Below are 27726 nucleotides of genomic sequence, written 5' to 3'. Positions count from 1 at the left end.
TACAAACAACTAAAGAGATGAGAAAAAAGTTAAAGTTCCACTGTTCTAAAGTGTAGTGATGAAAAATTGTAGATGCTAATCTCACTTGAAATATATTTTTCAGCTCTAGACTAATTTTATTTGGTGGCCTTTTGGAAAATTGAGTCTTCTCTTGATAACAGTTGCAGACTCCCACTGCCGGGAAGAGATGAAGACTGACTGCCTTCCTTAAATAAAACTATTCGGGAACAACTTCAACCAAAGCAGTCATTTTAGAATAAAGATTTTATTTATTCTTTGGTAAAAATCAAAATAAAATAATAAAAAACACACTTCTCCAACACAGAAAAGTAATAAAACATTAAAAGTTACTAAAAAAAATCTCTGTTCAGCTGAACGTAACATAAGCTGCACGTCTGGGTTAAAGCCGCAATTATTTGGTGAGCAAAAAACCCTGAAACAGAATCAGCTCTGCTGCACGTGTTGGTAACAGGAACAGAAGATCAGATTTTACATTAAAAAAATAGAGAATAATTGCTAAACATTCAGAGATTAAAAGACAAAAATAAGAAAAAAACTCAACTAAATAGAAATGTGGGAAAAACAGCTGTGCAGTGATTTAATTTAATCCATGACTTGGATTTTAAACCAGTCATAAAATAAATCAGACGTCTCATAGGGTGAATTAATTTCAGGGCTGAGCAACAGTAACGTATTTCATCAACAGAACATTCTCTTTCTCATTTTAGAGGCACTTATTTAAAACCACTGTTTGGCTTTTGGTGGCATGGCAGCTGAAAAGTCAGCAGAAGTTACTGTCAAATCTTCCAGTACTGAGGCTGGAAAATAATTTAAAGATTGTTAAGACAGGCTGCGGCTGTGGACAGGGGGACGAGAACAGGATGCAATAAGTTAAACTCAAAAGCTGCTTCTCCAGACGTCACGTTCAGCCTCGTCTTTCCAGAGGAAGAAACGCTGAAGGAGAAATTTTGGTTCCCGACCAGCCGAGCGTCCAGCAGCTCTGCCTCCTCCTCTGCCGGCTCCCTGCCATCCCCGCATCCCCTCCCCCATCACAGCCACGCTCTCCCTGCGGTTGTTTCACGTCTGGGTTTTGCTCTTCACAGCTCGTCCCGAGCGCTCCAGTTCTCCAGCTCCGACTGCAGGACGTCAGAGTTCTGCGCCTGGAAGCTGAGCTCGCCCTGCTCCTGGGTCTTCCTCGACTTGGCTCGGTCCCAGTCGGTTTTCACCGTCTCGTTGTCCCAGACCACCGACGTCTCCGTGTCGCTGATGTAGCCGTCGTCTCCCGTGTAGTGGGTCGGGTAGACCAGCAGCGGCTCGGCCGAGAAGGCGCGCAGGTCCCGGCGCTGGAAGTGGTCCATGTACTCCGAGCTGAGGGGAGAGAGAGAGGAGTCCGGACGGGAATCAAGCCGAGCGAAGACGCCGGGGCGGCGTGAAAGGGGACGGACGATACTCACACTGGGTGTTTGTCGTACATGACGGGGAGGAACTCGTCCACAGGGAGCATCTTGGTCAGAGGCTTGGCTCGCAGCAGCTTCCTGGCTCCTCGCAGAGACAGCATGTATCCCAGCGTCCAGTAGGAGTAGTCGGCCTCCACCAGGTTGTGGATGTTGGGTAGGGACCTCTCCGGGTGGTCCACCTGCATCCTCTTACGCCCGATGTAGCTGTTTATTCACGACGTGGAGAGACAAGTCAGAAGCGCTGCCAACAGACTCCAACAAAACACACTCTGCACAGATGCTGCTCCGAGCAGAACCTCCACAGCGCCGCTGCTCGCTCCGCTCGGCGCGGCAGCACGCCTGTTAGATTACAGCGAAGAGACTTAACCAGCTCATCCAAGACCCGTAAACCGGAAGAGTCAGAACAGAGGCGGCAATTTATGAGCTTCAGTCAAGTCCAACTGTGAGAAGGTGGCGTCTCTGAAGTGTCTGGTCCTTTAACAGCTCTTCTGGTTCTGCTGCATTCAAACTTCCTGTGTTTGAAGAGGAGCCGAGGACATTTGGTCCAGTTTCAACAGCTTGTCTGATTTTATCTTCCTGGAGGCTCAAGCTGCTTTTATACCTAAAGGTTTATCATCCATTCCACATGCGAGGATTCATGTTTCAGCTTCACGTTTAGATTCGTTGTTTATATAATCTCGATCAGGGATTTCAAACACATTTCAGTTCAAAGGTCACATACAGCCAGATTTAATCTTGAGTGGGTCAATAGTGTCAAAATAACCATTAAATTCAAACTTTAACGCTTTTCTTCATTGTGGCACAGTCATAAATATGTCTATATTTTCATTAAACAAAACAATTACTGGAGAAATTACTTCAATTTCTGATGATATATATAAAATGTTAAAGAAATTCTCCCATAGCTGCTGAATTATGCATATCTTTACAAACTCATCATATCAACGTGTCTCTGTGGAGACTTTGATAATATCTTTTTTCAATTTTTTTATTATAAGCTTGGTAAAATTTGTGGTATTTACCAAACTCAAAATCAAAATTAATCAAAATCATACAAGTGAAAAACGAACTAGAACCAAAATCAACATACGTTCGGTTTCTATACAGCCTGATAAGGCCGCCACCAGCCGTGAGATCAGCTAAATGTTGTCCTCTGACTCACCCAAATTGTCCTGTGTACATATTTCTCTGTGAACATACTGGAGATCAGATCGCGGTTGCGCGACGCCAAGACGCTTTATTCCTACGAGTGATTTTGGCATTTGATCTGCGGCGGGCGGCTAAGATATCATGTGTGACAGATGGATGGCTGTCGCTGCGGGGGGACGATAATCCGCCCTGTTTACTGCGCGGCGTTCGCTCCAGCGTCACTCACATCAGATCCCAGTCCAGTTTGTGCGTCGTCACCTCGAGCAGCAGCGCCTGCAGACGACGTCTGAAGAACACCTCGAAGCGGAGGTCGTCCTCGATGACGAGGGACGTCTGCAGGCCGCGGTCTGCGATCTAAACACACACATAAACACACATAAACACACACACGGAGCTTCACAGCGCTGTACAGTCCGCTAATCTGCTCAATCGCAGCAATCAGAGTAATGACTGTAAATCCTTTCATGGTATCAATAACAATTTGTCATTTGTAATAATTTTATGCAATGAAACCAGTTTTCTGAGATGAAGACGGGGTGTTTACACGTCTGTTTAGAAGAAAAAAGCTCTCTGAATAAAAGAGGGCTACATGTTATTCCCCAGCTCGACTTCACACTTTTGATATCCTTCTAAGGAAGGAGCGCCAAAAATAACCTTGAGAAAATATGACGGCACATTTTTTTTTTTTTTTTGCATTAAGTAGCAAAGAGAGAAAAGTTCTCTCACTTTCCACTCGCAGCTTCTTTAACAAGGAGCAAGTTAGAATTCACCTGATTTATCATGCTCAGTGTAGTTTCCTTTCAGCGAGTCAGAAAGTTGCTCTCTGCAAGTCTTAGAAGAAAAACCCTCATTTGCGGTGAGAAAGTTTTTTTTACCTGGCTTGTTTTTTGTGATGGCGCTGACGGGTTTGTAGTTGAAATACAAACTTCAACTTAACATTTAGGGGGAAAAAGGAAAGCTGAGACACGAAGAACACAAAACAGTTTGCTAATTATATGAAAATATAAAATCGAACAGAGGATTAGAATATTTAAACAATTTAAGTAGGGTCCAAAGACAACTCCAACTCCAACTCCGACTATATGAACTAAAAAAAAAATGAATACCAAATACTAAAATTCATGTGGCCACATTGTTGACATTTACTTCTTATTCATGCCATACTTTTGCGTATACATTTTCAATGAGAAGTATAAGAAATACTTGCTCTTTAGCACCTCTGCAGTGGCTCCTTGAAGCTTTTACAAAATTACATGTAAATAAACTGCTTATCTTATTTTTGTTTTCTTTGCACACCTCAATCATTTTCAAAAGGACTTTGATTGCTCGTCTTAATGGAATTTATTAAAAGGTACAACAGCTAAAATGGGGCAGCTGGTTTAAAACCACAAAAAATAAGAAAAAAAGAGCAAAAATAACTTTAAAAAAAGCACTAAAATTAATAGAATTTCTAAAATAATGGCTTTAAAAAAATGTACAGCTTAAGAAAGAACCAAATGGTTAAAAACTGTGGGGAAAAAAACGCTGAAAAGGAAGGATGAAACTGCTGAAATCAAAACCACCTGAAAATGTATGAAAATGTCTACCAGCCTGAAACGTAATCTAAACTTCATAAATGTAACATGAGATACGGTTTCTGTACGTCCCTCACAGTTATATAAGACACTTTCCAAGCTGTGTCAGCCTCGCTTTAAAGGTTAAAACGTGTTTTGTGGCTCCACTTAAAACTGATTTGGAGGAAAGTCACAAAACGGCTCGTCTGGTGGCGAAGGCTGCAGACCTCTGGGTGAAACAGTTTCTCATGTGTCTGCAGACAAAGTTCAGTCTCGCTGTTGGTGCAACAAGAGTCTGGGTTGGTGGTAAAAACAAACTTTGTTCGGCAGGAGAATTCGTGTCCTTCTCTTCAGCACTGTATTATTTATGTTTCAACTGGGTGAGACAAACAAGTTCCAGTGTTCTTACACCCATTCGACTGTTGAAGCCCGTGCACATCAGCACAACTTGTTAAGTTCAGTGATAAAATATGCAGGACGTTTCAAGGTGAGATGAAAGCGATGATTCAACAATAAAAAGTTCCTTATCAGTATTACACAGTGAAACCTCACATTGTTTGTAGTTTTGTATGTAAGGCTCATTGTATATTTCTGGTATTGATTACTCTACTGCAACATATCAGTTTCCTACACTGGTTCATGGTTTTCTTCCTCATGCTGAGCTGTTTGTTCTCATTCATTCTTTCTTTTACACTGCATGTTTATGCTGTGTGTTTCCTTGTAACTCGGCCCCTGTGCTCCTGTCTGCGCTTCTTCTCTAATTAACCCTTCAGTGTGTCTCATGAAGCTCCTCCTCCTGTTTTTGTTTAACTTTTTGTTTAGACTAGTTTACTTTTTATTTAAAAATGGCCGCCAGTTCAACTCTGGTCGTGGGTCCACGCTCCCTGACACCATTTAATGTCGTTTTTCAACGCCAGTGGTTTTTTTTGTCGTTGTTTGTGAAAATGTTAGAATTTTGCCTGAAGTGATATTTTAAGTTATCTGTACCGAATGAACCCTCCGTATCTAATGTGAAAGCGCCAGCGAAACACACGTCTCACATATCGACAGAAATGTCAAAAAATAGCAAGACGTTACTTGATCTTCCAGGCATTCTCACGCTGAGCTCACATTAGATAAGATACATGCCCGTGGACATGAAATAGAGCGAGCTGCACCGAAAAAGCATAAAGAGAGTTGCTTCATCCCAGCAGGATGTTGTGACTGAGCTGAATTACTGTGTGTTTTAGCAGTAAATGTTATCTGCGGCGTGCAGGTGCGGCGGGCGGTCTGAGGCCCGTCCGGCCGTCTCACCTCCTTCCAGATGTTGTAGTGAGAGAGGAAGCAGCCCAGCTCGCCCTTGGTGAGAGGTCGGCCGTGATAAGGGTCTTTGTATCCCGGCAACATCTTAATCCCCATTGCCTCTATTTCAGACTTGTTCAGAGCTCTGAAAGAAACCGGAGCGAGGAACAAAGACATTTAATGAAAACAATAAACTACCCGGGTCTGACATGTGTGAGAAAATCAGATAAACATGGGCGAGCGAACGTGCGCGATACAAAAATAGCAAAAATCACACAGGTGCTATGAGACCAGCTCTTTATTTCAAACTGAAGAAACAGAAACTATATCACATGTAGAAAACAAGACAGACCGTTCACACAGATTAAAAGTGGAATTTGTCTCACGAATGAGGGAAAAGTTACGCGGCTCAGGCAATCTCTAAATAACCGAGTGCAACCAGCGACTTTCTACCTGGTTGTTTGTCTCGGCCCGGGCTCCCGACATCAATCTACGCGGCGTGTTGCAGAGGCACAAATCAAAGAGACACAGGCAGTGAGGGAGGAAGGAGATGAGAAACGTACTTGCCATCCACAGCAGGAACCACCTTACAGCTGAGCTCCTGCTCGTGCAGCGTTCTTAGCATTCGCTCACGACGGTCAGCTCTGCGCGCCAGATTTATCATAAACACCTGGGTGCACACAAATGCAAAACACCTCACACGCGTGCCTCGGCTATCGTGCGTTCGTGCGTGTGCGCGCGTGTGTGTGTGTGTGCGTGTACCTCATCAAAGCCCATCTTGTTAGGCTGCTTGGGAGGAAGAGACAGGAAGCTGGAGGGCTCCAGTGGAGGATTTTTCACTGTCAGAGAAGAGAGGAGCAAACGTTTACAAAGAGAATGAGTAATGTGTTCAAACAGGAGCTCCCAAAAAAAAGTGGTCCAGGTAACAGCAGGGGGTCCCACGACAAATTTGCTGGGCATCCCCCTGGGAGCGCCCCCCTCAAAAAAAAAAAAATGTATCAGAGTATATTTTTGGCTTTGATTTAACTCGGCTGAACTTAGCAAGATAAGTAATACGTGTAAAGATGGATATTTTATTAACAGCGGCTCTCATCGTGTTGGTTTGACAGAAACAGTGTTTTAACTGAATGTACAACACGTTCTTTCCTGAAGACGGCAAAAAACAAGGAGGCGCTCAGAGTTCGTACTTCCTCCTGGCTTCCCTCAATCAGCTGTTTCATTCCCAACATAGACCTACACACCTAGAGCACATCCTGGATCATATTTTGGATCTGGATACTTTGGATCGAGATATTTTTGAGTTATTCTGTTAAGACCAACGGCAATAAAAACATATACCATATGGCAGAAGTATAAAAATCACTGGGAAGTCATCCGGCAGAGCTATGAATGAATGAATGAATGAGTGAAATGAGCTTTCCTGTCATTCATATATACATAACAGAGTACAAGTGCCAGAAAATTTCCAAGATAAATGAAAAAAATTAAAAACAGAAAATACAAAGTGCAAAAGAAAGTATAATTCAGTAGGTTTTTCAGCTTTAGCTGATAAAGCATCTAAAATATCTATTTACATCAACTAGAAGTTAATCAGTCTGTCCTGTAAAGCCACCTTGCAGCACAAGATGGTGAAGTGAGTCAAATATCTAGTGTGCCTTTCAACCCGACAGTTATCTGAATATATTGTATTTGCAGCTGTTATGTTGAACTGTAATTTCATGTAACCATTTTCCATGTAACTGTGATCACTTCTGGTCGTTCTGAGAATCGCTGGATGTGTTTGGAAGCCGCGGTCTGAGCCTCCTGCCCCGATCGGTCTGCAGCCAGTGGATTAATATGTTTGCTTGTTTCTCTCAGTCTGATCCTTTCCTCTCCGCTGTCCCCTAACACCAACCGGAAGAGCAGAAGGTCTTGACCTCTGTTGTGCAGGTTAAAGGGGGAAGTTTTTCATCTCCACGCTGTGGAATTGTTGGGTTTTTCTCTTTAAAAGTGCCTTGAAATGACTGTTCTTTTTGGTACTATAGAAATGAAATAAAATTGAGTTTAATTGAGTTTTTGCCGTCATTTTATTTTTCAATTATAGACATTTTCTGTGTGACAGACAGAGTGGAGAGCACCAGTGACTCACCATCAACCAAAGTGGCCTGAAATCTTAACAAACTGCATCTTTAAATGACAAATCCCATAAAAAATAAATGTAATCAGAGCAACCTCGCCTTGAATATTTAGTGAGTCCTTCAACCATAAGGCTGCAGCACCATTTAATCATTGCGTTCCTGTTTCATTTTAATGTCACAAGTTTTTCATGCATGCTCTGTTTGCTCTCTGGAAGATCTGCATGAATCATCTGAACAAGTTTCCAAGTATCATCTGTCACCATCCTGAAGTGCAAAAACTGGCTGCGGCAAACTTTTCTAGCAGGATTAATGTTGTCTTGAAGCATCTGTAGACACAGTCGGAAGCTTTTAGGGAGAGACGCAATATTTAGGGTCAAAGTTTGACTTTGGATATTGTCTTTCTCAGTAGTGACAACAATATAAAAAACTCTGATTTCCTCCTAAAGATTTGGATTTTAAAACAAAAAAGACAAAAAAACACAACCGACTGAATGGAGGCAAACAAACTTCCTGAAGCGGATTGTTTGAAGGTGAATCGAATTATCTGCGGTTACCAACCATCCAATATTATTTCTCCCTCAGGCGTCACCGTCAACAGCACCTACACACTGTTTACCGAGAGAGAGTTGTGAATTTAAAGCTGCTAACTCGGATTGACAATTTATTTGTTTCTGACATTTAACTTGCTGCTTTTTTCACTGAGTTTCCACTGTAACAACTTCAGCAGCGCACACCCCCACAATCTGAGAGCACACAACCTGCAGAGACCATCAGGATTTCAAGTGCTAATTCCATATACTTTATCCGTGCTGCTAACACATTTTTCTGCGACGTGCCAAATCCGGAACGCAGATTTATTGCCGCTATAGGGAGACATTAAATCAGGACATCGAGTGTGAGGAAAAGCAATGTGGCAACGTGTAGGCTGTCATAAATGGAGTAGGTGTAAAAAACTGCTATCAAGCAGGAAAACAGCTAAAGCCCGAAAGCTTTCTAATGGGAGAACATAAGAGAAAAGGTAATACAGAGGGGAATTATGTGGGGCTCCAGGCCCAGGTTCTTCTTCTTTCTTTTTTAATAAGCCACCCAAAATATCCTGAACACAAACATGAAGGTAAAAGTCCAGATCCCTGCTCAATAAAACCCAGTCCGGGCATTTACAAAGTGTTCTTGTTCTGCTTAGGGTTGAGTACTACATTTTTCCAGAGGGGGTCACATGAAAAAGTAGAACAACAATGGAGGGATGAGCCATGAGTCGACTTCAGTTCAGGTCCATATTAACATATTTCTCAATAAAAATAAGTTTTTCTGGAAGTTGAGTTTGCTTTTGTCTGGTTAAATTATTAATCCTTCAACACAGCGATCTGTTCCCCACAAACTAAGGACACAGAGTTAAATAGGTACAAAAATATCTACATATATAGGCATGTAATCTCATCACGGGCCCGCGATGTAACAACAATTATATCTCTGAGCACAAGCACAAATCAAATTTTACATACGAAAAATATCAAACAGCATCTTTGACCAACAAGGACTCTACAATACTCTACAGTCAGAAACAACCAAAGGCGTGCTTGATGCCCAGGTCTGCTTCAGGCTTCATCACAAGAAGGCTTAGAGTCACAATCTAAAGCCATTAGCCAGAGATTTGTTGATTCAGTGTTTTGAACTGACCCATGATTTCAAGGTGAGTATGCAAAAAGCTTTCAGCCTCATCCTGCAGGGTTGCATGGGAGCGCATCGGCACTGGGAAATACCCGTACGTTTCCTTGTTGCAAATGTACATCTGGACTTCTGCAAGAAAAAAAAAAAAAAAAAAAAGAGAGAGGAAAATACATGCATCAGCACCAGTCTGGTTTAAGGAGCCATTCGTAGTTGACGTCAGTATCCGGAGCAGGCGCCTCACCGGCCATGCGAGCTGAGAAAGCAAACACAATCACATCGTCCAGGGCCCAGCTGTACTCTGGGTGCGGCGGGTAAAACGCCAGCTGACGGGAGGCCTCTTTCCGCAGGTCCAGCAGGTAGGTGGAGTGGACCATGGGGACGGAGAAGCAGCCGCGACGCTCCTGCTTCCGGATGGGCATGTAGGCCGGCGTGCGCTTGTAGTAACCCTGCAGGACGAGAACGCTCCTCAGTTACATACGATCTCCGTCAACGTCCCCCGACTACTGACGCATGAGCATATTAAGCTGGTCAGGACCCGAATTCAGGCGGGGGACATTGACTTGAGGCGCCCGACAGTGATTTGATTGAAAAGATTGGCTGCAATAGCCAAGAGTCTCTTAAAAAGCACAAGCCATTTCGAGTGTCAGGTAAAAAATGGGAGATATTTAAGAGTAATGGATTAAAAGGCGGAAATATCTGCATATTTTACAACTAATAGACAGAAAAGCTATTTATACTGTGCAAATCACAAAGGTGATTGATTCGGTTTGGCACAGAGAAAAGACCCTGACAGTCATTGCGTGTCGCCTTCTGGCTGCAGGCCGATGAATTATACTAAAATAAAGGGGTTTTTTTTAGGAGTCGGAGAGACAGATTGTTGGATGAAGTTAGTTTATTCTGCGCTAGCGGAAAGACAATGTCCGTACGTCTATTCTGATCTGAAGGGAAACAAAGATGAACACCTAAAGGCATACCGCGAAGACGGAAATAGATCACAGACACTTGATGTATCAGATATGCGAGTTCCAAGTCATATCAACAGCGTCTGTACAAAATCTACCAAGGCAAGTTTTACATTCACACAATCTAATCATTATGCAAAAGCATTTCTTTATTGTTTCATTCTAATGAGCACACGCAGCGGTGGTATCTGGTGAAGCTCGCGCTAACAGACTGAAAAAGTAAAGCAAATTAAACATAATGAGTGTGTGGGCCGTCTCTGCAGCAGCCGCACAATCTACGGGAATTATAAACCTGCGTCGACGCTAAATATTATATCACACCGCCAACATTTGAGTCCACCTGTGAGACAAAACAAACAATTTACTTCAATTCACAAATTAATTTAGCAGTGCAGACAGCACCTGCACACAATCAGCGGATGATGAGAGGAACAAAGCCGCTCTCCCTCGCCCTCACACCCACTCGCTCAGAGTGTTTCCAAACGCACCTCCTCGTGCATGAAGAGGAATAATCAACTGGAAATGTCCCTCCGGATTACGCTTTGGTGTCGCAAGGAATTTAACCTGGTCAGTCAGGCGGGCGGCGCAGAAACGGACTCGCGATTAGCAGCCGGTGGGTTTATTTGTGCGTAATTCATCCGGGACATAAAAGAGTCGACAATTTATGAGCCGGTTTTTATGAGCAGCTCGTTGAAATTCAAGACGTTGTGTTTACAGCCGATGACACTGTAACATATAGAGTTCAGCCCTAAAAGTTGAAAAGTGACACTGCAAGGACACTTTTCATAAAATATGTATATTTTATTTCCTCTTTTTCTTCCTGCTTTCACATCAAGTACATCAAGTCGTCAAATTGATTTTTCCCTGAAAGACGGACTAGAGTGTGTCACCGTAACGACACTCCAAACACGCGAAGAAAAGCTCTGCACAAAAGATGCAAAGTGCAAGAAAATGAGACATAAACTCTCCTGTAGCATCTGTAAGTATTTATAGATCACGGAAAGCTGCGTTTAAAGCAGAGAAAGTCATTCTTCACCACGATGAAGCCCTTATTTAGTTTGTCGGGGACTGTGGGGCTCTGCAGGCTCTGTGGTCTGAAAGGGGTTTATTATCGAGGTGCATCTTAAAAAGAAAATTCAAATCCTGGTTGTAGCTTGAGGAAAATCTCATTTGCTGGTTTTCAAAGTGTGGGCTGGGCCTCCCTTGGGGGCGCCAGAGAGCTTCAGGGGGGCGCACAGCAGGGAGGATGGTGCCTTGGCCAAGGAGGAGGATTTTTTTTTTCCTTTTAATTTTGACAAGAAAGAAGTGGAGAACAAAACTAATGATCATCAAGGACAGTTTCCTGAACTTGATTTATTGTAAGAGAGATACAGATTAATTAAAATGATTAAAAATAAACATCAGTGCACATCTATGACCGTGAAACAAGACAAAGAAAAAACATCCAATTTGCAGGAGAAGAGCTCTGGTTTTTGATGACCAACAAAAGCAAAATTAGGCTGAGATGAAGCATGTGGAGAGTTGGCTGTCTGGAGGAGTAAGAAAGTGAATATATCTGACCTCATGACATATTATGTTTCATAAGATACTGCCTGATTATTTTGACTGATACACCATAATTGTGAAGACTAAAACAAAAATACCAAAAAATATTTCAGCTTCTGTAGAATCTTTTAGAAACGTAATGAAAAATTAACTTTTCAACCATATTGTACTTTACTGAGATGCATCTATATACATAGCAAAACAGCTCATCAAACATTAATACCAAGTAATCTCAAAACAAGGCAAAATAAATTCAAATCAAACCTATTCAGTAAAATAATGTGGAAATTTCCACCTCACAGATGTTATATCAGGCACTCCACTCCTACTGACATGTGCTGAAATGTGAGGAATCAAGATTCTAAGATGCAGATTAGATGCTAAGCAGCTGAAAGGAAAATGGCCAGTACCTGTGAAGTCATGCCGCACCAGAAATTGGAGTATGCCGCTCTGGACTCCAGCATGGGAGCGACGATCGTCTTGTTCTCCCTCATCAGCTTCCACAACACATCCCGACTGGTGAGCAGGTTGTCACAGTCAGCCACCTGCAGACGCGAGAGAAGGGCACAGTGTTGTCAATCACACATAAACGTGCACATGCAAGCACACACGAAATGTCACCCGCTGCCACCGAGGGATTGATTGAGCCACAGCGGCCGGGTTTGATCATCGGAGGCTGCCGGCATAAGCAGATCCTTCACATGGCGCCTCATCCTGCAGCCTGTCATTTTAAACAAGTTCTACAGAGTGTTCTTGCATTTGGAGCAGGCTGTTCTTTAGTCTGCGGTGTTGCGAATGGAGGCTTTATGATGTCCGGAGAAGAGCTTTTCTTTTTTGATGCCAGAATCTCATTTCTATGTTTACCTCAAAGCTTTTTCTCCGAGCTGAAGAGCTGCACTCCAGTGAAAGAGAAGTGCCCTCAGACAACCTGCAACTTAATATGTGAGCCTTTGATGTTAACTTATTGCAGACACATCGGTATTAGTCTGCATGTCTGCCCATAAGTAACAAGAACTTGTGCTCAGAGGAGTGTTAGGAAAGAAAAAGCATTTCGAGGTGCCTGCATTGCACAGACTCAAAATATTACTTTTTACATCATAAAATCTCACTAAATACATATTTTTCCCTACATAAATATTTGCGATGGCTGTGCGGCGGCGTCTCACTTAAAATATGTGTAAATTGAAAATTTCCACCCTGAGGTGCTGCTAAAGGATGTTTCTATACTCCAAGACAGTTGAAAGCTTATAAGTCGAATTCACGATCATATAATCTGCAAAGTGTCGTAAAATAGGCTTTAGACTTAAAGGTTTCCAATACATGATTGAGCACTACTTTCCAAAAAGAGATCCACTGACTGGGAACATGGCTTGATCTGCTCAACCAAAACACTTTGGTGTTAATTCTCATGATAGTTGTTGAAATAACAAGTGTCTCTATTTGTTTCCATAGATTCTTCTGTTTCCTTCTATTTGCTTTTGATAGTTTCGTAGAAAACATAAAGAGTGAACACAAAAAAGGGCTTGGGACAAAGATATACCTGAGAGCATCAAGCAGATGCTGCTTGGCTGAGATCTGGTGACCACAGTCGACTCACTGTCATGTTGAAGGCCCTAATTTAAAGTGATCTGAGCCCGGCGACATGGTGTGTATGCACACTGTGGCCATGAAGGAATGACTGTGGTCGGGAACAATAGTGGGAAAAGTGCTCAGATGACTCCCACTTGGTACAAAAAGGCACAAAATGTACTGAGAAAATTCACACCATTACTCCAGCAGCAGCCTGAGTCACCGAAAACACGGCAGAACGGACCCTTTCCACCAAAATCTGACGCAGCCATTCAAATGTTGCAGCAGAAATTGAGTCTCATCAGACCAGGCGACAATTTTCCAATCGTCTGGTTTTGGTGATTGGTTTCTCTCGTCTTGGAAATGACACCGAGTGTGGTCCTCTGCTGCTGTAAACCATCTGCTTCAAGGGTGCAGGCGCTGGCTTTCAGAGATCATCTTTTGCACGAGTGCAATATAACAAGTGGTTATTTGAAGGACAGCAGCGTTCCTGTTTGTCCCTTCTTGGCATTAATGATATAAATCAACAGAGAGAACAACCATTCTAGAAGCAGTAGACAATTACCTTGGTAGATGATGGTTATAGAAGGAAACAAATCTCTTTACAAATCTAAAGAAACAGTTTCTGAAATATTCAGACCAGGCCAGTGTTACAGTCACTGAACCAAGTGTTCTCACTGAAGTGTTGCGGTGCCCAGCTGAAGCCCACAGGTACTCAAAATATGGAATCGGTTTAGAAACTGTTGCATTTTTACTGATTTGACACCTTTAGATGCTATAAGATAAACAGCATTATATCAGCCACATGCCTTCTGTCGGTGGTTTGCACCTTCCCCGGGGTGTCTCAGACCCATCCGATGTCAAAAGGGAATGGGCGATGTCAAATAAAACCAAAATATGACTTTCAGGAAGAGCGGCAGACCTGAGAAATTGCCTTCATTTTGAAGGCTCCTGCTTTTATATGTTTGCAAGGGTGTCTCCAACAGTGTTTGACTTCAGTGTCATTTTTTTTCCTGTAAAGCCAGAGATTGGAGCAGGACCTCAGCTTTTCTTCAAGGAAATCTCAGAGAGAAAAAAAAAATGTTTGGGATCCACAGAAAAAGATCACGATATTAATAACAGAGAAAATCAACTGTTGCTCTGCCTCGTGACTTGGATCTGCTCCAAAATGTAATAAGTTCCTCCGTGGCCCAGGGTACACGCTTCTACTAAGTCTAATAAGGCAGTTTTCCATAATTACTGCCAATTATAGTGTCAGCTGACAAGTTAATACTGGAGCCGTCAGTGTAATCGCACATTATTACAAATCTGCTGTAATATCCTTTCATCAATCTTCCATACCGCTTTATCCAATTTAGGGTCACAGAGGGCTGGAAGCAATCGCAGCCGACTACTGTATGTGCAAAGGAAGGTGCATCCTGGGAAGGTCGCCAATCCAAAGCGGACGCCTACAGTCCCGTTGGAGGCTCCAAGTCAGTTACGGTACTTTGAACGGCGAGGAAAAAAAATGGAAGAACATGCAATTTCAAGAGAGAAAAGACAGAGAAACACAACTTTCTACAAAATATCTAGACGTCACTCATTGTGGAGGGTGTGGCATCCGTCAGCTGGATAGGGGACATCGCCACACTTCAGCAAATACAAAAACACTTCTGTTCGTAAAACAATCGGTCTCCTTCATCTCGTGCTTCACTGATATCTTGTAATATCTGGGAGTGCAGGACAAGAGGAGAGTTATGAGGCTGGTGAGAGGGAGATAACATACCAGGAGGTAGTCGGCCCAGATCTCCCGGGCAGTGTCCAGCGCCGCCTGACGGAGCTTCATCACATGCTCATAACGCAGGTTATTCCAGTGCTTCGGCCCCAACTCATCCTCAAAGGCACTGAGACACGAGGAGAGCCATTCAGTCAAGTGCTCATCTCTCACACACACACACACACACACACACACACACGCGCGCGCACACATACCTGGAGTCCTCGTCAGGTCTCCACTCCACATAGTGATAGTAATTCTGCACCTTGATGAGCCAGTCCCGGAGGATGGCCGTGGTGTTATCCGCGTTGCGATCTGTTGCTACCCTGTGGGAAACAGGAAACACAAGAGAGTGAGGAGCCTTGCAGCGCCGCCAACTACGAACGATATTAATCTCTATGTGGCTTTCGGCAAAAAGGGTGCACGGATAAAATCTTCCACTGCGGTGTGTGAAATTTGATCTCACAGCAGCAATATGTGAGGAATTCACCAATTTGACATGTGGGAATGGTATTGATCTTAATATCTGCGCTGTTGGGATGAAGCGACTCCGTTTCTTTTTTTCTTTTTTGGTTCCTCTCATAATAAAATCCTGCTTAACTAGGCCACTGACTGAACTGCACAGAAACACCGCAGCTCCCGTGGATAATTTTACTTTACTTTTGAGTGTTTTCCAGCATACATTATTGTGGCGCTCAAACTGTGTTCTCGCAGCAGGAGCTTGTTGTTTTCTCCTCTGTTTGTTCAGTTTACTGCAGCGAGCTAATCTCTGCACAAACAGTTGCTGAAAGTTTTCACTTATAAATAGAAGAGTGATGTAGGAGAATAACGCCTGATCAGTTCACGCTGGAAAGCGTGCAGGTTCAATAAATCACTGTGTCACACTGTATTAAGCTCCAAAAGGATCAATTCCACATTTTCTACTTTCTAAACAATGTTTAGGAAGTTCCAGATATATAATCAAGGGAGTGATATAAAACTGAGAGCTGGTTTCTAAGCTAAATAACATTAAATGATACATTGCTTACAGCTGTGGATGGAATGCAAGGCTCAAACTGTGATACATGAACATGACTGTAGACAAGTAAAATAAGGCAGTTTGGATAAGCAGTTAATACTTCAGACAAATTAATAAGCAAATATGCAAAGCTCTTTTATGTGTCCGGCTCTGGAATGGGAAAATCAGCCATTATAGGCTTTACCTTGGGTTTGTGTGTTGCTGTTTGTTTTGTCCTTTTTAATATTCGGTGGACTTAAAATAAGCAAAACAAATGCTTATTGTTTGATTTCATAAATAACAATATGCTGAAAATAGAGCAATCACTGTAACGCAGTCAAGCAGATGCACTTAACCTCGTTCTGCACACTCCAGGCAGCACAAAGGGACGACGTACCATTGTTCAGGTGAAAATACTGCTTCAACCTCAGTTTTGTTATTCGTTTTTAGATTAGTATCAAAAAAACTGTATATTTTGTCCTCAAGATATGCAGCTCTCGTGCTCTATTCATTCCCTGGATGGCCACACGCTGTTTATCTGATGCAGTTTGTGGCATCTGAAAACAGGAGTGATAAGAACAGAGCGCTGAATGAAATCAAAACCTGTTCACAGCAGCTGAAACGGCCCTGGGAGGTTTTTTGCCGGAATCCTTTGAGCTGAACCGTCGCACGTCAATCATTATTATTTGCTTCATAAACAAAAATGACTAGAGCAGTTTTAAAGAAAAAGGTCAGCTGTAATTCATTTTGCAGGGATCATATTTCTTTAATTGACCAGTGTTTAAAACAGGTCAACATTTAAATTAAATACAACAACATTGCTGTTATTTTAAACTAACTTTTATCTATTCAGCTGTGACACTGGTTTTGTTGAGAGATGCTGAAGTATCTGAGGTTTTTAATTTATATTCAGTTTGTTTATGTAAAATCTGAGCTGGACTGCTGATCCGTTGAGGGTTGGGATCAGCTGCAGCCCGCGCAACACATAATCTGTAATCAACATATAATCTGGAATATCTGTATGTTGCCCCACTTTAGTTTCAGTTTATCAAATTTAGGAAAAAGGCCAATGACACCACATGTAAATGACCCCGTTGGAGCTGCATTTGGTGCATTTACAGTGATGGATGAGCACTGTCTCAGTGAAAGCAGGGTTGCGTGAGAATCCTCTGAGATGAGATGTTGCACGTTGCACATTATTGTGCGCTTCATAACACTGACAAAAATTATTGCTGCAGCATTAAGTGAGAGGTCTAACCTTTTTTTCAGGTCAAACGCATTTGTGGAGCTATAATCTACTTATTTTACAGACATCGTGCTTGAAAAATCAATGTTTTTTTTTTTTACCTTTTATAAATTTGACCTTTATGCAGGTAATTGTATTGAGATATAAGTTCTCATTTTCAAGACAAACCTGTTAACATTACACACACAAAGTACAAGGACAGATATCAAAAACTGTATGAATATGAAGTTTGCTTTTCTTTTTTTTTTAATGACTGAAAATAAAAGCAAGAGACTTCAGACATTCTCTAGAGAGCTTTAAATCTCACACTGAAATTATTCAGAAAATCAGATGGGACAGTTTCAGGTCCCCAGGTTCATGGTGCAGAATAAGAGGAAGATATTTTTACGGGTCATGTACAAACTCAGGGAACAAAGAGAGATGCATTGGTTATGAACCGGTATGTTTAACCGACATGTAGGAGGATAAATGTGGAGGTGACTTGCTAAGAATGGATTTATAAAGTTATACCGATGTGAGAGTCTGTATAATGCATGAATAGGATACAGAATTCATTCATTAAATGCCAAGTAGGTGGCTGCAACAAGTCATTTCTTGAGATAAAAGAAATTTACAGCTTATTTGTGAGGAAGAATCATAATCAGAGTCTCAGCATCTCCAAAATACGATCAACATGAGCTTTAAATTTCATTTTCTCATCAGTCGTAATTCTCAGCTATTTGGAGTCGCACAAGCGCTCGATGGAGGTCTCTTCTGAGGTCATGAGACAAGCTTTTTTTTTGTTGGAGAACATCCATCCGTCCATTTATCCATTTTCTACCGCTCATCCGGGACCGGGTCGCAGGGGCAGCAGTCTAAGCAGAGATGCCCAGACTTCCCCGTCCCTAGACACTTCCTCCGGCTCCTCCGGGAGGATCCCGAGGCGTTACCAGGCCAGCCAAGAGACATAACCTTTCTGCCATGTCCTGGGTCTTCCCCGGGGTCTCCTCCCGGTGGGACATGCCCAGAACACCTCGACAGGGAGGCGTCCAGAAGGCATCCTAAACAGATGCCCGAGCCAGGCAACTCATTTTGGTTGCTGATCTGAGATCTTGTCACTTCTGGCATGACCATAGATGAGGGTGGGAACGTAGACTGACCAGTAAATCGAGAGCTTCGCCTTTCGGCTCCTTCTTCACCACGATGGACCAATACAATGATTGCATCACTGCAGACGCTGCACCAATCTGCCTGTCAATCTGACATCCTTCCTCCACTCAAGAACAAGACCCCAAGATACTTAAACTCCTCCATTTGGGCCACAGTCTCTCCTCCGACCTGAAGAGGGCAGAACGCCTTCTTCCGGTCGAGGACCATGGCCTCGGATTCGGAGGTGCTGATCCTCATCCCTGTTGCTTCACATTCGGCGGCAAACCGCCCCATTGCATGCTGTAGGTCCAGGTTTGATGAAGCCAACAGGACAACATCATCTGCAAAAAGCAGAGAACCAGACCCCTTCTGGCTCCTGGCTCACCTAGAAGTTCTGTCCATAAAAATTACGAACAGAACCGGTGACAGAGGGCAGCTCTGCCGGAGTCCAACATGTGCCGGGAACAGGTCCGACTTACCGCCGGCAATACGGACCACACTCCAAATTCCATTACACAGAGACCAGACGATCAAAGATTCCTTGGACTCCATACTCCTGAAGCACCCCCACAATATACTACGAGGGACGTGGTCGAACACCTTCTCCAGATCCAATGTCGGAGAACAACATAGCCTGTCTCTGGTCGGCATTCAAAACAAGTCTGACCTCTTCTAGCTGTGACTGGATGAATGTAACTGCTCAAAAACCAGAGCACAACACGACACAACACAACAGTGTCATTGGCATTGGTAATGAAATACAAGATTTTCACAGGTGCAGCTTTAAGAGCCTGATAAACACATTATTCACTGACACAAATGTTAGATTCATAAACCCAGCTCGACTTGTTGGGGTCTTGCTGGCTCCAGGCCGAGCTGCAGATTGCTACCATCAGGTGCGGGCAGAAAAGAACAAAGACAGACAAGAGGGGCTGCGGAGGGGAGGGACGGCATTCATCTGCTGTCTGCGTTATCATAACAAATCTCTGTGTGCTGGGGAGGGGCAGCGGTGCAGACCGAGCCAGAGAGAGCGAAGGAATGTATAACTATGACAGAAATGGATTCACTTCCAGCCCTGTCATGTAGTGAGTGACAGTCAGCGTGCCGCTGGTGTTAGTTTCCCATCTGTGCGAGGCGTTTCAACACGGCAGCGCCGTCCCTGCACCTACATGCGATCGGCTCGCCTATCCGTCTTCTTCCTCCTCCTCCTCACTCTCCCTTTCAGCATCTGTCTACCTGCTCCTTCCCTGTTAGAAATATCTGACTGCTCTGAAGTTTAGAATTGCCACAGGTACTGAATTAAAAAGGGTTTATGGAGAGTAAATATTTCAGATAGCAGAGCTGAATATGAGAGAGCCGACAAAGAGGCAGGGGGAGAAAAATGATTTATGGTTTGATAACACTGATTCTGCATGCCCCAGCAGAGAACACACACACACACACTCATCATTAGGCTTCCACGTGCGTGTGTGTGTGTTGCCGCTTGCCAAGTATTTCATCTTAACCTGTCAGGCTGATAACTGCAGGCATCGACAGGTGGCCGGCGAGCAGTTCAGTTTGTCTTTCACGCCGCATTTCAAAACTTTCTATATCAGTTTTCTCACTGCGGGATGAGATGTGTTGGGTGTCAAAGAGAGGATGCAGACAACTGGCTGCCGCATGGGCATGATTACAGCGCAGCTCACATTCCTGGCTGGGATGCAAGAAAAAGAGAAGTCCAACATCCAAGCTGCTTTTTACACAAAAAAGACCAAAATTCTCAGTTGCAAAGAGTTCAATTTGATGCTTTGATTAGAAGGATCCCAAAACAAACAGCCTCCATTGAGGAAAACCAGAGTTATAGGAACGTCAATGGAAAGAAAAATCTGATAATTAGGACATTTTTTCAGATCAAGAAAAACTTTATGCAGTTTAGATTTCTGGTTGTTTTAAATGTTGTAGAAAAAAATCTTAATACGAGTATTCTTCAAATGAAGAAATCTGTGAGAAATGAGAAACCAATGTTGGCTTTTCGTGATTTATTTGAGATTCTCTCTGTCTCTCTCTCTCTTTCCAGAGCAGGAGTACAGTCAGTCAGTGTCTCGAAGGACTGATCTCTGAGTCTCCCCGAGGGATTCACAGACTAGAGACTTACACAGACAGCTGATAACCCAGACTTCTGCCTGAGCTTTGAGCAAACAAAAACAATTATACCACAGACATCTGTGAAAGCACCATGTGAAGCATCGTTCTTCTCAGATTACAATGTAAGGCGAAAAACAGGACTAGGAAAACAATATTTTTTTTCCTTCACAAAAAGGACTGCTTTTTCAGACTAAATAAAAAAGAATCTATGCTAAATAGTGGTTTCAAAGCTTTTCCCTGTTATTCGTTTCTGCTCATTCCCTGATTGAGTGCGCTGCCACTGAAAGATGCTTGACCTCCACTGGAAGCAGTTTGGAGTCCAGTGTTTTGCTCGAGGACATTTCAACACACGGAGATGGCAAGATGGGAGATCGAACTGCCAATCTCGGGACCGACGGCCCACTTTTCCAACTGAGAGCTACAAAATTCAAGGCCGAAAAAGGGAAATGAACATGACAAAATGTGTCTCAGCACAAAGTAGAACAGCTGAGACGGTCGCAGACAACACATAAAGGAGTGGCACACAAAAGCTATTATCAGTGATATAATGTGGAAAAACATCACAAAGCCCAGCATTCAACCAAAAATAATAAGCAAGGAAAAAGAAATGTGACATGAGAGTGGGGGCTCGTCTTCCTACACCTTGAGTACCTCTGCCACTACAAACGACTAATTCATAAGAATGAATGAATAATTGTTCACATTGAAATTAATGCTGTCACATGTTTGATTTTTTTATGTAATCACTTTCCTTTAAAGGACCACTGGGTTGCCAAAAAAAATCATAATCCAGCCTGTCAGGTGTGAATACTGATGAAAAGATTAGCCCAATCTTCAAAAACAGATCTCCTGGCAGAGGAACAAAATAAAGAGAGGAAGTGAGTGGCGCTGGAGACACGCGGGCTGGGGGCTGGGTGACAAGAAAACAGCCCGAGGTAAAGAAAGGTAAGTCCTGCGGAGGTGTTCAGTAGACAGCTTCACAGGCTGCCTTTTGTGCCTGGATTGAACACGATTTTGACACTCGGGTGCCGATTTTAAAATATATTTCCACGTCAGTTTTCTTTCCCCTGCGGAGCTTTGGAGAAAAAAAAACAAAAAAAAAACGGGGATGTGGAAGGAGGAGAGGGAGGGGGAAGAAGATGGGAGGGGTGGGGCAGGGGGAGAACGCGGAGGGGCAACGAGGCAGAGGATCTGTGAGTGAATGGAACTTTTCATGAGTCCGGATGGAGGAGGCTGCTCTGTCCGCCCTCGGTGCGCACCGCGCGCCACGAAGCGCGCTCCGTGACGGCGGCGCCGCGCGCGCGGAGCCACGCTGCTCCAACTTCTACTCATTCGATTTGTTAACAGCGCGGATAAAAGCACTCATGCGTCCCCCCCCACACACACACATCTTGATAACACAGCGGCCCCGCCTGGCCAGCACTCACAAGCAAACAGCTCCCCTCTACCCGCTTCTCGACGTGTCTCCGCTGCGCCTCCAGGAGCTGACAGAGGATGGCTGCTTCTCTCTTTTTCACTCTCAGCTAATTCATAAGTATTTACAAAACTTTTGACGACAGTGTGAGATTCTGTGGTATTTCGGGTATATTGTGTTTCTTTCCCTGGTTATCATTTCCAGCGGTGACACTCACCAGAGCGCAATGCGGTCCTTCGGGTAGTTGAGGCGCTCGATGGCTCCGAGGAACAGCGGCAGGGAGTGCGCCGAGTTGCGGCAGACCAGCGAGATGACGACCCGGGGAGCGAGGAGCGGAGACTCGGGGCTCCAGCGCTCCTCGGGGAAATACCCCCGGCTCTGGCCCAGCAGGAGAACGGACAGCAGGGCGGGCAGCAGCGAGGTGACCCGGGGCATGGCAGGGGGGAGAGAAACTCGGAGGTGACGCGGCGGAGGAGAGACGGTGAGACGGAGGATGTGAGGAGCCGAGGGTCCCGCTGTTGTGTTACGCCGACCGGGTGTACATGGCGGAGGAGCTTTCCGGAATTAAAGGGCAGGTTCTGCAGCGCTTTCGGGGGAACTCGGTGTTCTCGGCACGCCGCGGTTCGCCGGCCTCCGCGCGCCTCGGTAACATGGACGGAACGAGCAGCACTCAGCGCAGCGAGAGTTCAGCCTGTCAATACCCCAGCTCGGTCCAGATCTGCCCCTGTGGCCTGTCCCCGGCGGCCTGCTGGGCTCCGGTCTGCGGTGCGCAGACCTCCCCTTTAAGAGCAGATCCAGCTGTAGTGTATAGGAAGCAGATGGAAAGCTTTGGGCGTGTCGGTGTGCTGGAGCCGCTGCAGGCCTGTCACACATCTGGAGCGCATCCATGCTGCATTTACAAACCCAACTAAACTCATCATACTTTATTCATCCCCCTGGGGAAATTCCTTTATGTCTCCCACCGACCAGTCCTATCTCCTGGACACGGAGGTGCATTATTGCCTCTAAGGTCAAAAACACTAAACCAACGAGTTCTCCCAAGATTTTACCACAACTGCTTCAGTTCAGTCAGAACTGAGACACAATCAGTGCATTTATTATCATCCATATATATTCATAGCCGCAGTATTTGAAGAAAATCATTTTAAATAGAGCTGAAAACTTAAATAGACGTTATCAAAACACAAATTCTAGTACTGTAAGTGATGTAGATGTATAAGACAAATTGCACTTTTTAAATTACAATAATTCTAAAAAGAAGCCATGGGCATAACAGGTACAACATCTGCTGGGCTTCATCTAATGACTTTCCTGACTTTTGTTCTGTAAAGTCTAAATTAATGTATACATTTTCTGCTTATTTTACCAAAAGTGTGGATATATAGACTACAAGGAAAGTATATCCTCCATTCCCATCAACAAAACATATCCAAATGACCACTCTTCATTGATGGAAATATGAATGAAATAACATGAGAAATGTACACTGGACAGTGAGCTGAACCAACACTTCACTTCCACTGCATGCAAAGAGCTCCATTAGTCTCCATTAGTCTATTGTCCAAATAGCTTTATTTGATAAAACATTTAAAGGGAAGAAAAGAGGAAACTTTGAAATGTTGGAACTAACTTATATTAGTTTTTTATTAGTTATCAGAGATGACGGTGTTGAAACTAAACATTTTAGCAGCTCATAGAGTCTGACCTCTAACTGGTTTGATTGTGATTGGAGTTCTTTCTGTGTGTTTTCTGCAGGTATTTCTGTTTCCTCTCATAGTCTAAAAACAAGTATTTGAGGTTAACTGGTCACTATAAATGGCCTCTCGGTATGAATGTGAGTGTGTAATTGTCCGTCTCTGTGATGGACAGGTGATCTGGCCGGGCTGTATTCTGCCTTCGTCCGTAATTTTTTCCTTTTAAGCTTTCAGTTTTAAGCTCTCTTCGTTTGAATTCTTTGATGTTTTTTTTTTTCTTTAGATGTTATAACTTGTATTGTAGTGACCTTCAAAAGCCCAGAATTCATGGCTGAGTGAAAAGCATGTTTTTTTTTTATCGGTTTTTTGAGACGAGCAAAGGGTCCTCGCGGTCAGACACGATGCTTCATGTGGCCGTTTCACATGCAGGCCCTTCAGAGGGTTGGCTGGACGTCACTCTGGCAGTCACCGGGAGGCTGCAGCCTGTTGTTTTCTGGTTCAGAGGCAGCACAGCTCGAGCTGCTGGGGTTTTATTTTTTTTTTTTCTTTGCAATTGAAAGCAGTAGGCTCAAAGTGCTCTGGCAGCGCTGTGTGCTATGGGAGTATCTCATCACGGCAAAGGAAAATAAAACACTGCAGTGTAGCATGTGAATGAAACAACCAAACTGGACCTGAAGGGCAACAGATTCAAAGGCTTGGCTGAATGCATTGTGCTGAAATTTTATCAGTGGCATATCCTGAAGTTTATTCCAGCCGGTAGCAGGTCAGTGTGCCTGCAAGGGATACACGTTAGAGATGGTGAAAATTTGACCACGGCACTGCACTGTTATAAAATATCCCTTAAAATGAACAGACACGAAAACTTTCCTATATTAAGACCTTAATGCATGGACCTTCTTACACCTAATGGTGACACTGCTGTCCACTGGGTCTTCGTCAGGATTAGATTCGGCTCTCAGGTGCTGCATAAAATGAACATGTGCAGACAGAGGCAGGGATACCCAGAAGGCTTTGCAGTGCATCCAGTGCACCGGCATTTTAACAAACTCTCAGGATAAGAAATGTTGTTTTTTCCACATATCCTTTGTGGCCTGTCCTTTCACCCTACACAAAACCGCTGAGCCTGAGAGCAATAAGTGGAGAAACATGGATGCCTTGAGACTACTTTCCAAAACACCTCTGCACATACAGCAAACACCTGAGAAATAGCGGGAGGATTATAAATAATGATGTGTAATGCTTTATTTTTGTTTTTTTGTTTTTTTAACCTAATGGTTGCACGGGCATGTTTGCTGCGCTGCCTTGTGGAGAGCACTCTGAGAACCGAGTACCAAAGGTCTCCAGGGTGCACGCAGGACTAAAGTGTCCTGGAGCCATGCAAAACCTCCAACCTGAGCCCCACTGAGCAGGCACCACCAGACCCTGGCATCAGCTGTTCTGAAGCCTCTCTAGGAAGGTAAGAAAAATATTTTACGTGCTGCAAACATTCATTCGCTCGTCATTTACGAGCCATAAGCACCTACTTGTATTCCTTTGGCGTAGATGCTCAGATTTCACATATTCTTTCACGGTTTCATTAAAAATTCTGAAAGATATCTAGAAGTTTTCCCACACTTACTTCAAACACATTGAATGAATCTTATATGAACTCCCATCAAAATACTTTACACCTCTTGACATGCAGCACTTCACATTCCAGCCCGTAATTATACAACTGTATAGCTGCCAGTCAAACAATGAAGAAATGGAAACTCTGGAAATCCCATTCCTGTCACCTGAGGGAACTTCTGATCAAAGATTCTCCTTCAGTAGCTGTTTCATGCAAGAGGACCACAATATTCTTCTGAAGGGTTTAAGTCTGCCACATAAATCTTCAACACATATTTAAGCCATTAATATTAAAAGCAGAATGTGTTTTATCAGATAACAATTGATACACGCCCACATTTTCCCCCCCAAATGTCTTTGTGCATTTATTTGATTTGTGTTGTTCTTTTACGTCTCCTCTCACAACGTGAGCGGGAGAGAAAATCCACCAAACTCAGCGCAGAGCACTGGAAAATCAATGAAGAGCCACTTGTGGGGTGAGAAGGAGACACATTTCATGTTAAATGAAACGAAAACACTCATACAGGGCAGATAAATCCCTTCACATCGGCTGTAACAAGGACTACAAGCCTTCATGGTAACCGCTAAAGGACCTCAGAAGTCATGGAGAGGTTGTGAGTCAGGGCAGGAGTTAAAGCTGAACCTGATGAGCTGATTGCTCCAGCGAGGGTCCGGATCCTGGAGGGTCCGCACGAGAAGGACAGCAGCAGTTTTCTTTGTCAGAAAGAAGAACTTCAATTTGATTTAAAGTTTTGTTTTAGGTTTTATCTTCTTATGAAAAGACTCAATGCAGTGAACATAAAGCCTGTAGCTGTTGTAATTTCCTGCACCCACAACTACTGAAAGTCCTCAAATAGTGCGAAAATACTGAAAGAAATCCGATAAGAGACTGACACATGTAAACCAGGACTCTTCCATTGTTGCATTTGCTAAGTGCATCTAAATGCCTCTTATCTGATTTTCGCAGTAATGTGATTACGCCATTTAAGGGGAAGATAACACCGTTTCCATTCGAAATCTCCAGCCTTCAAAGAAGAAGCACCTTTGATTTGTCTGAGCGATGTTTTCTTGAAGCAGAGCGGAGTCCTGCGGAGATCAATTTCTCCACATCAGAACGATAAGGTGACGATTTGTCCCTCAGAAGACGTGCGCGGGCTTTTATCAAACACTTTGCTGTCACGTAGCCTTCAGATGGAAGCTGACGGAGAAATGTAAATAGCAGTGATTAACTGAAAACCATGTAGGATGCATTCGCCCGTCGGTTCCACTAAACAAAGTGTATGTGTTTGTTTTTTACTCACTCCAGTCCAATTTTCTCTCCGCCTGCTGCAGAGTACTGTAATCTTGGGGAACGCTTCTTCCTTGAGGTTTTGATATAAATTCTTTCAACACCGCGCAGACTAAATTCTTTATGGCTAAAAAGAAAGCAACAGGAGGAAAGGAAGAGGATGTATAAAAGGAGTAATAAATCAAAAGCACCAGAAAGTGACATACATTAACACATGCGTACACCTTAAAGACACTCATCATGGAGACTTGCGAACACATTTGGATGTATTTTATGACTTCTTGTTGTGTTTGCGAGCTTTTTTTGTCTTGAGCTTGATGCAACATGGTTTTTACCTCCTTCATTCCTTTTGATCATAAAGGATTTTATTGATTACCTGAATTTGAAACATGAGTTTTGCCTTGCTACACAGTGGATGTAGTGGCTAAAGAATGATAATATAAGTGAGGAACGGATGTTGAGATGATTATATTTTGTGTAATGACAGCTCATCCTCCCTCCGTTGACTCATTTGATGTAGTTCAGGTTATTTATTCTGAGCCTCTTTGTGGAAGACACACTGTCCAAGAAGGCCCTGGATCACTGCGGATCTTTCCAACACGGTGCTGACGGGAAGCAGACAATGCATAATCAAGGGAATAAATAGGAAAAAGAACATTTTGAAAAAGTACTGTGGAAAATGTGCCTGGCGCATGATTGAAAGCAGCGACACGAGCACTGTACCTGCACTCTGACGCTGTGTTGCAGCTCGCAGTGTGTTGGCCCATCTTGTCTGTCTTTGATGAGATGTGGAGGACAGATACACGGGGGGAGCTGCGAGGGCGCGGTACGCTGACAGGAAATGCTGCAGGGCAGTCCCAGCATGCCAGTTTACCACCTGGTTTTCTTGGATGCATGCGTGCACACAGAGCAGAGTCGTGCACATAAAACCCGAGTTCGAATGTAATGGAACAATAGCTTCCATTTACACCTTCCCGCTGCAGACAATAAGGAGCCGCCGTGACCTAAAAACAAGCCTGTGTTATGTCGGCACATGTCAGCCGCTCACTCGCGATGCATTTAGCATGGAGGCGCAGACATTATAGCCAGGCGGTCTTAAACTCACAACCGGCTTCAGCCAACCAGTTGTGTTCACAGTCCGTCTCATTCCCTTTGCACACACTAAATAAA

The 27726-nt window shown here is 43.6% G+C and overlaps 1 protein-coding gene across 1 annotated transcript; it reads right to left on the bottom strand.

Moving 5' to 3' along the window:
* Positions 1-281: 281 nt before the first annotated feature.
* Positions 282-22586, bottom strand: LOC115385501 (procollagen galactosyltransferase 1-like). The gene is made up of 12 exons (XM_030087564.1): positions 22184-22586; positions 15273-15383; positions 15067-15184; positions 12143-12277; positions 9467-9671; positions 9235-9354; positions 6203-6279; positions 6004-6110; positions 5453-5585; positions 2833-2960; positions 1455-1661; positions 282-1368 (listed from the first exon to the last, which is right to left on the bottom strand). The coding sequence occupies exons 1-12, from the start codon at positions 22399-22401 to the stop codon at positions 1098-1100; spliced, it is 1830 nt and encodes a 609-aa protein (XP_029943424.1). The 5' UTR covers positions 22402-22586; the 3' UTR covers positions 282-1097.
* Between the last annotated feature and the right edge of the window lie 5140 nt (positions 22587-27726).

This window comes from Salarias fasciatus, unplaced genomic scaffold (genome assembly GCF_902148845.1).
Source record: "Salarias fasciatus unplaced genomic scaffold, fSalaFa1.1, whole genome shotgun sequence".
In the NCBI taxonomy this organism is placed as follows: Eukaryota; Metazoa; Chordata; class Actinopteri; order Blenniiformes; family Blenniidae; genus Salarias; species Salarias fasciatus.
Note: the sequence above shows the minus strand (reverse complement) of the source record. Positions and strands in the feature narration are given on the sequence as shown.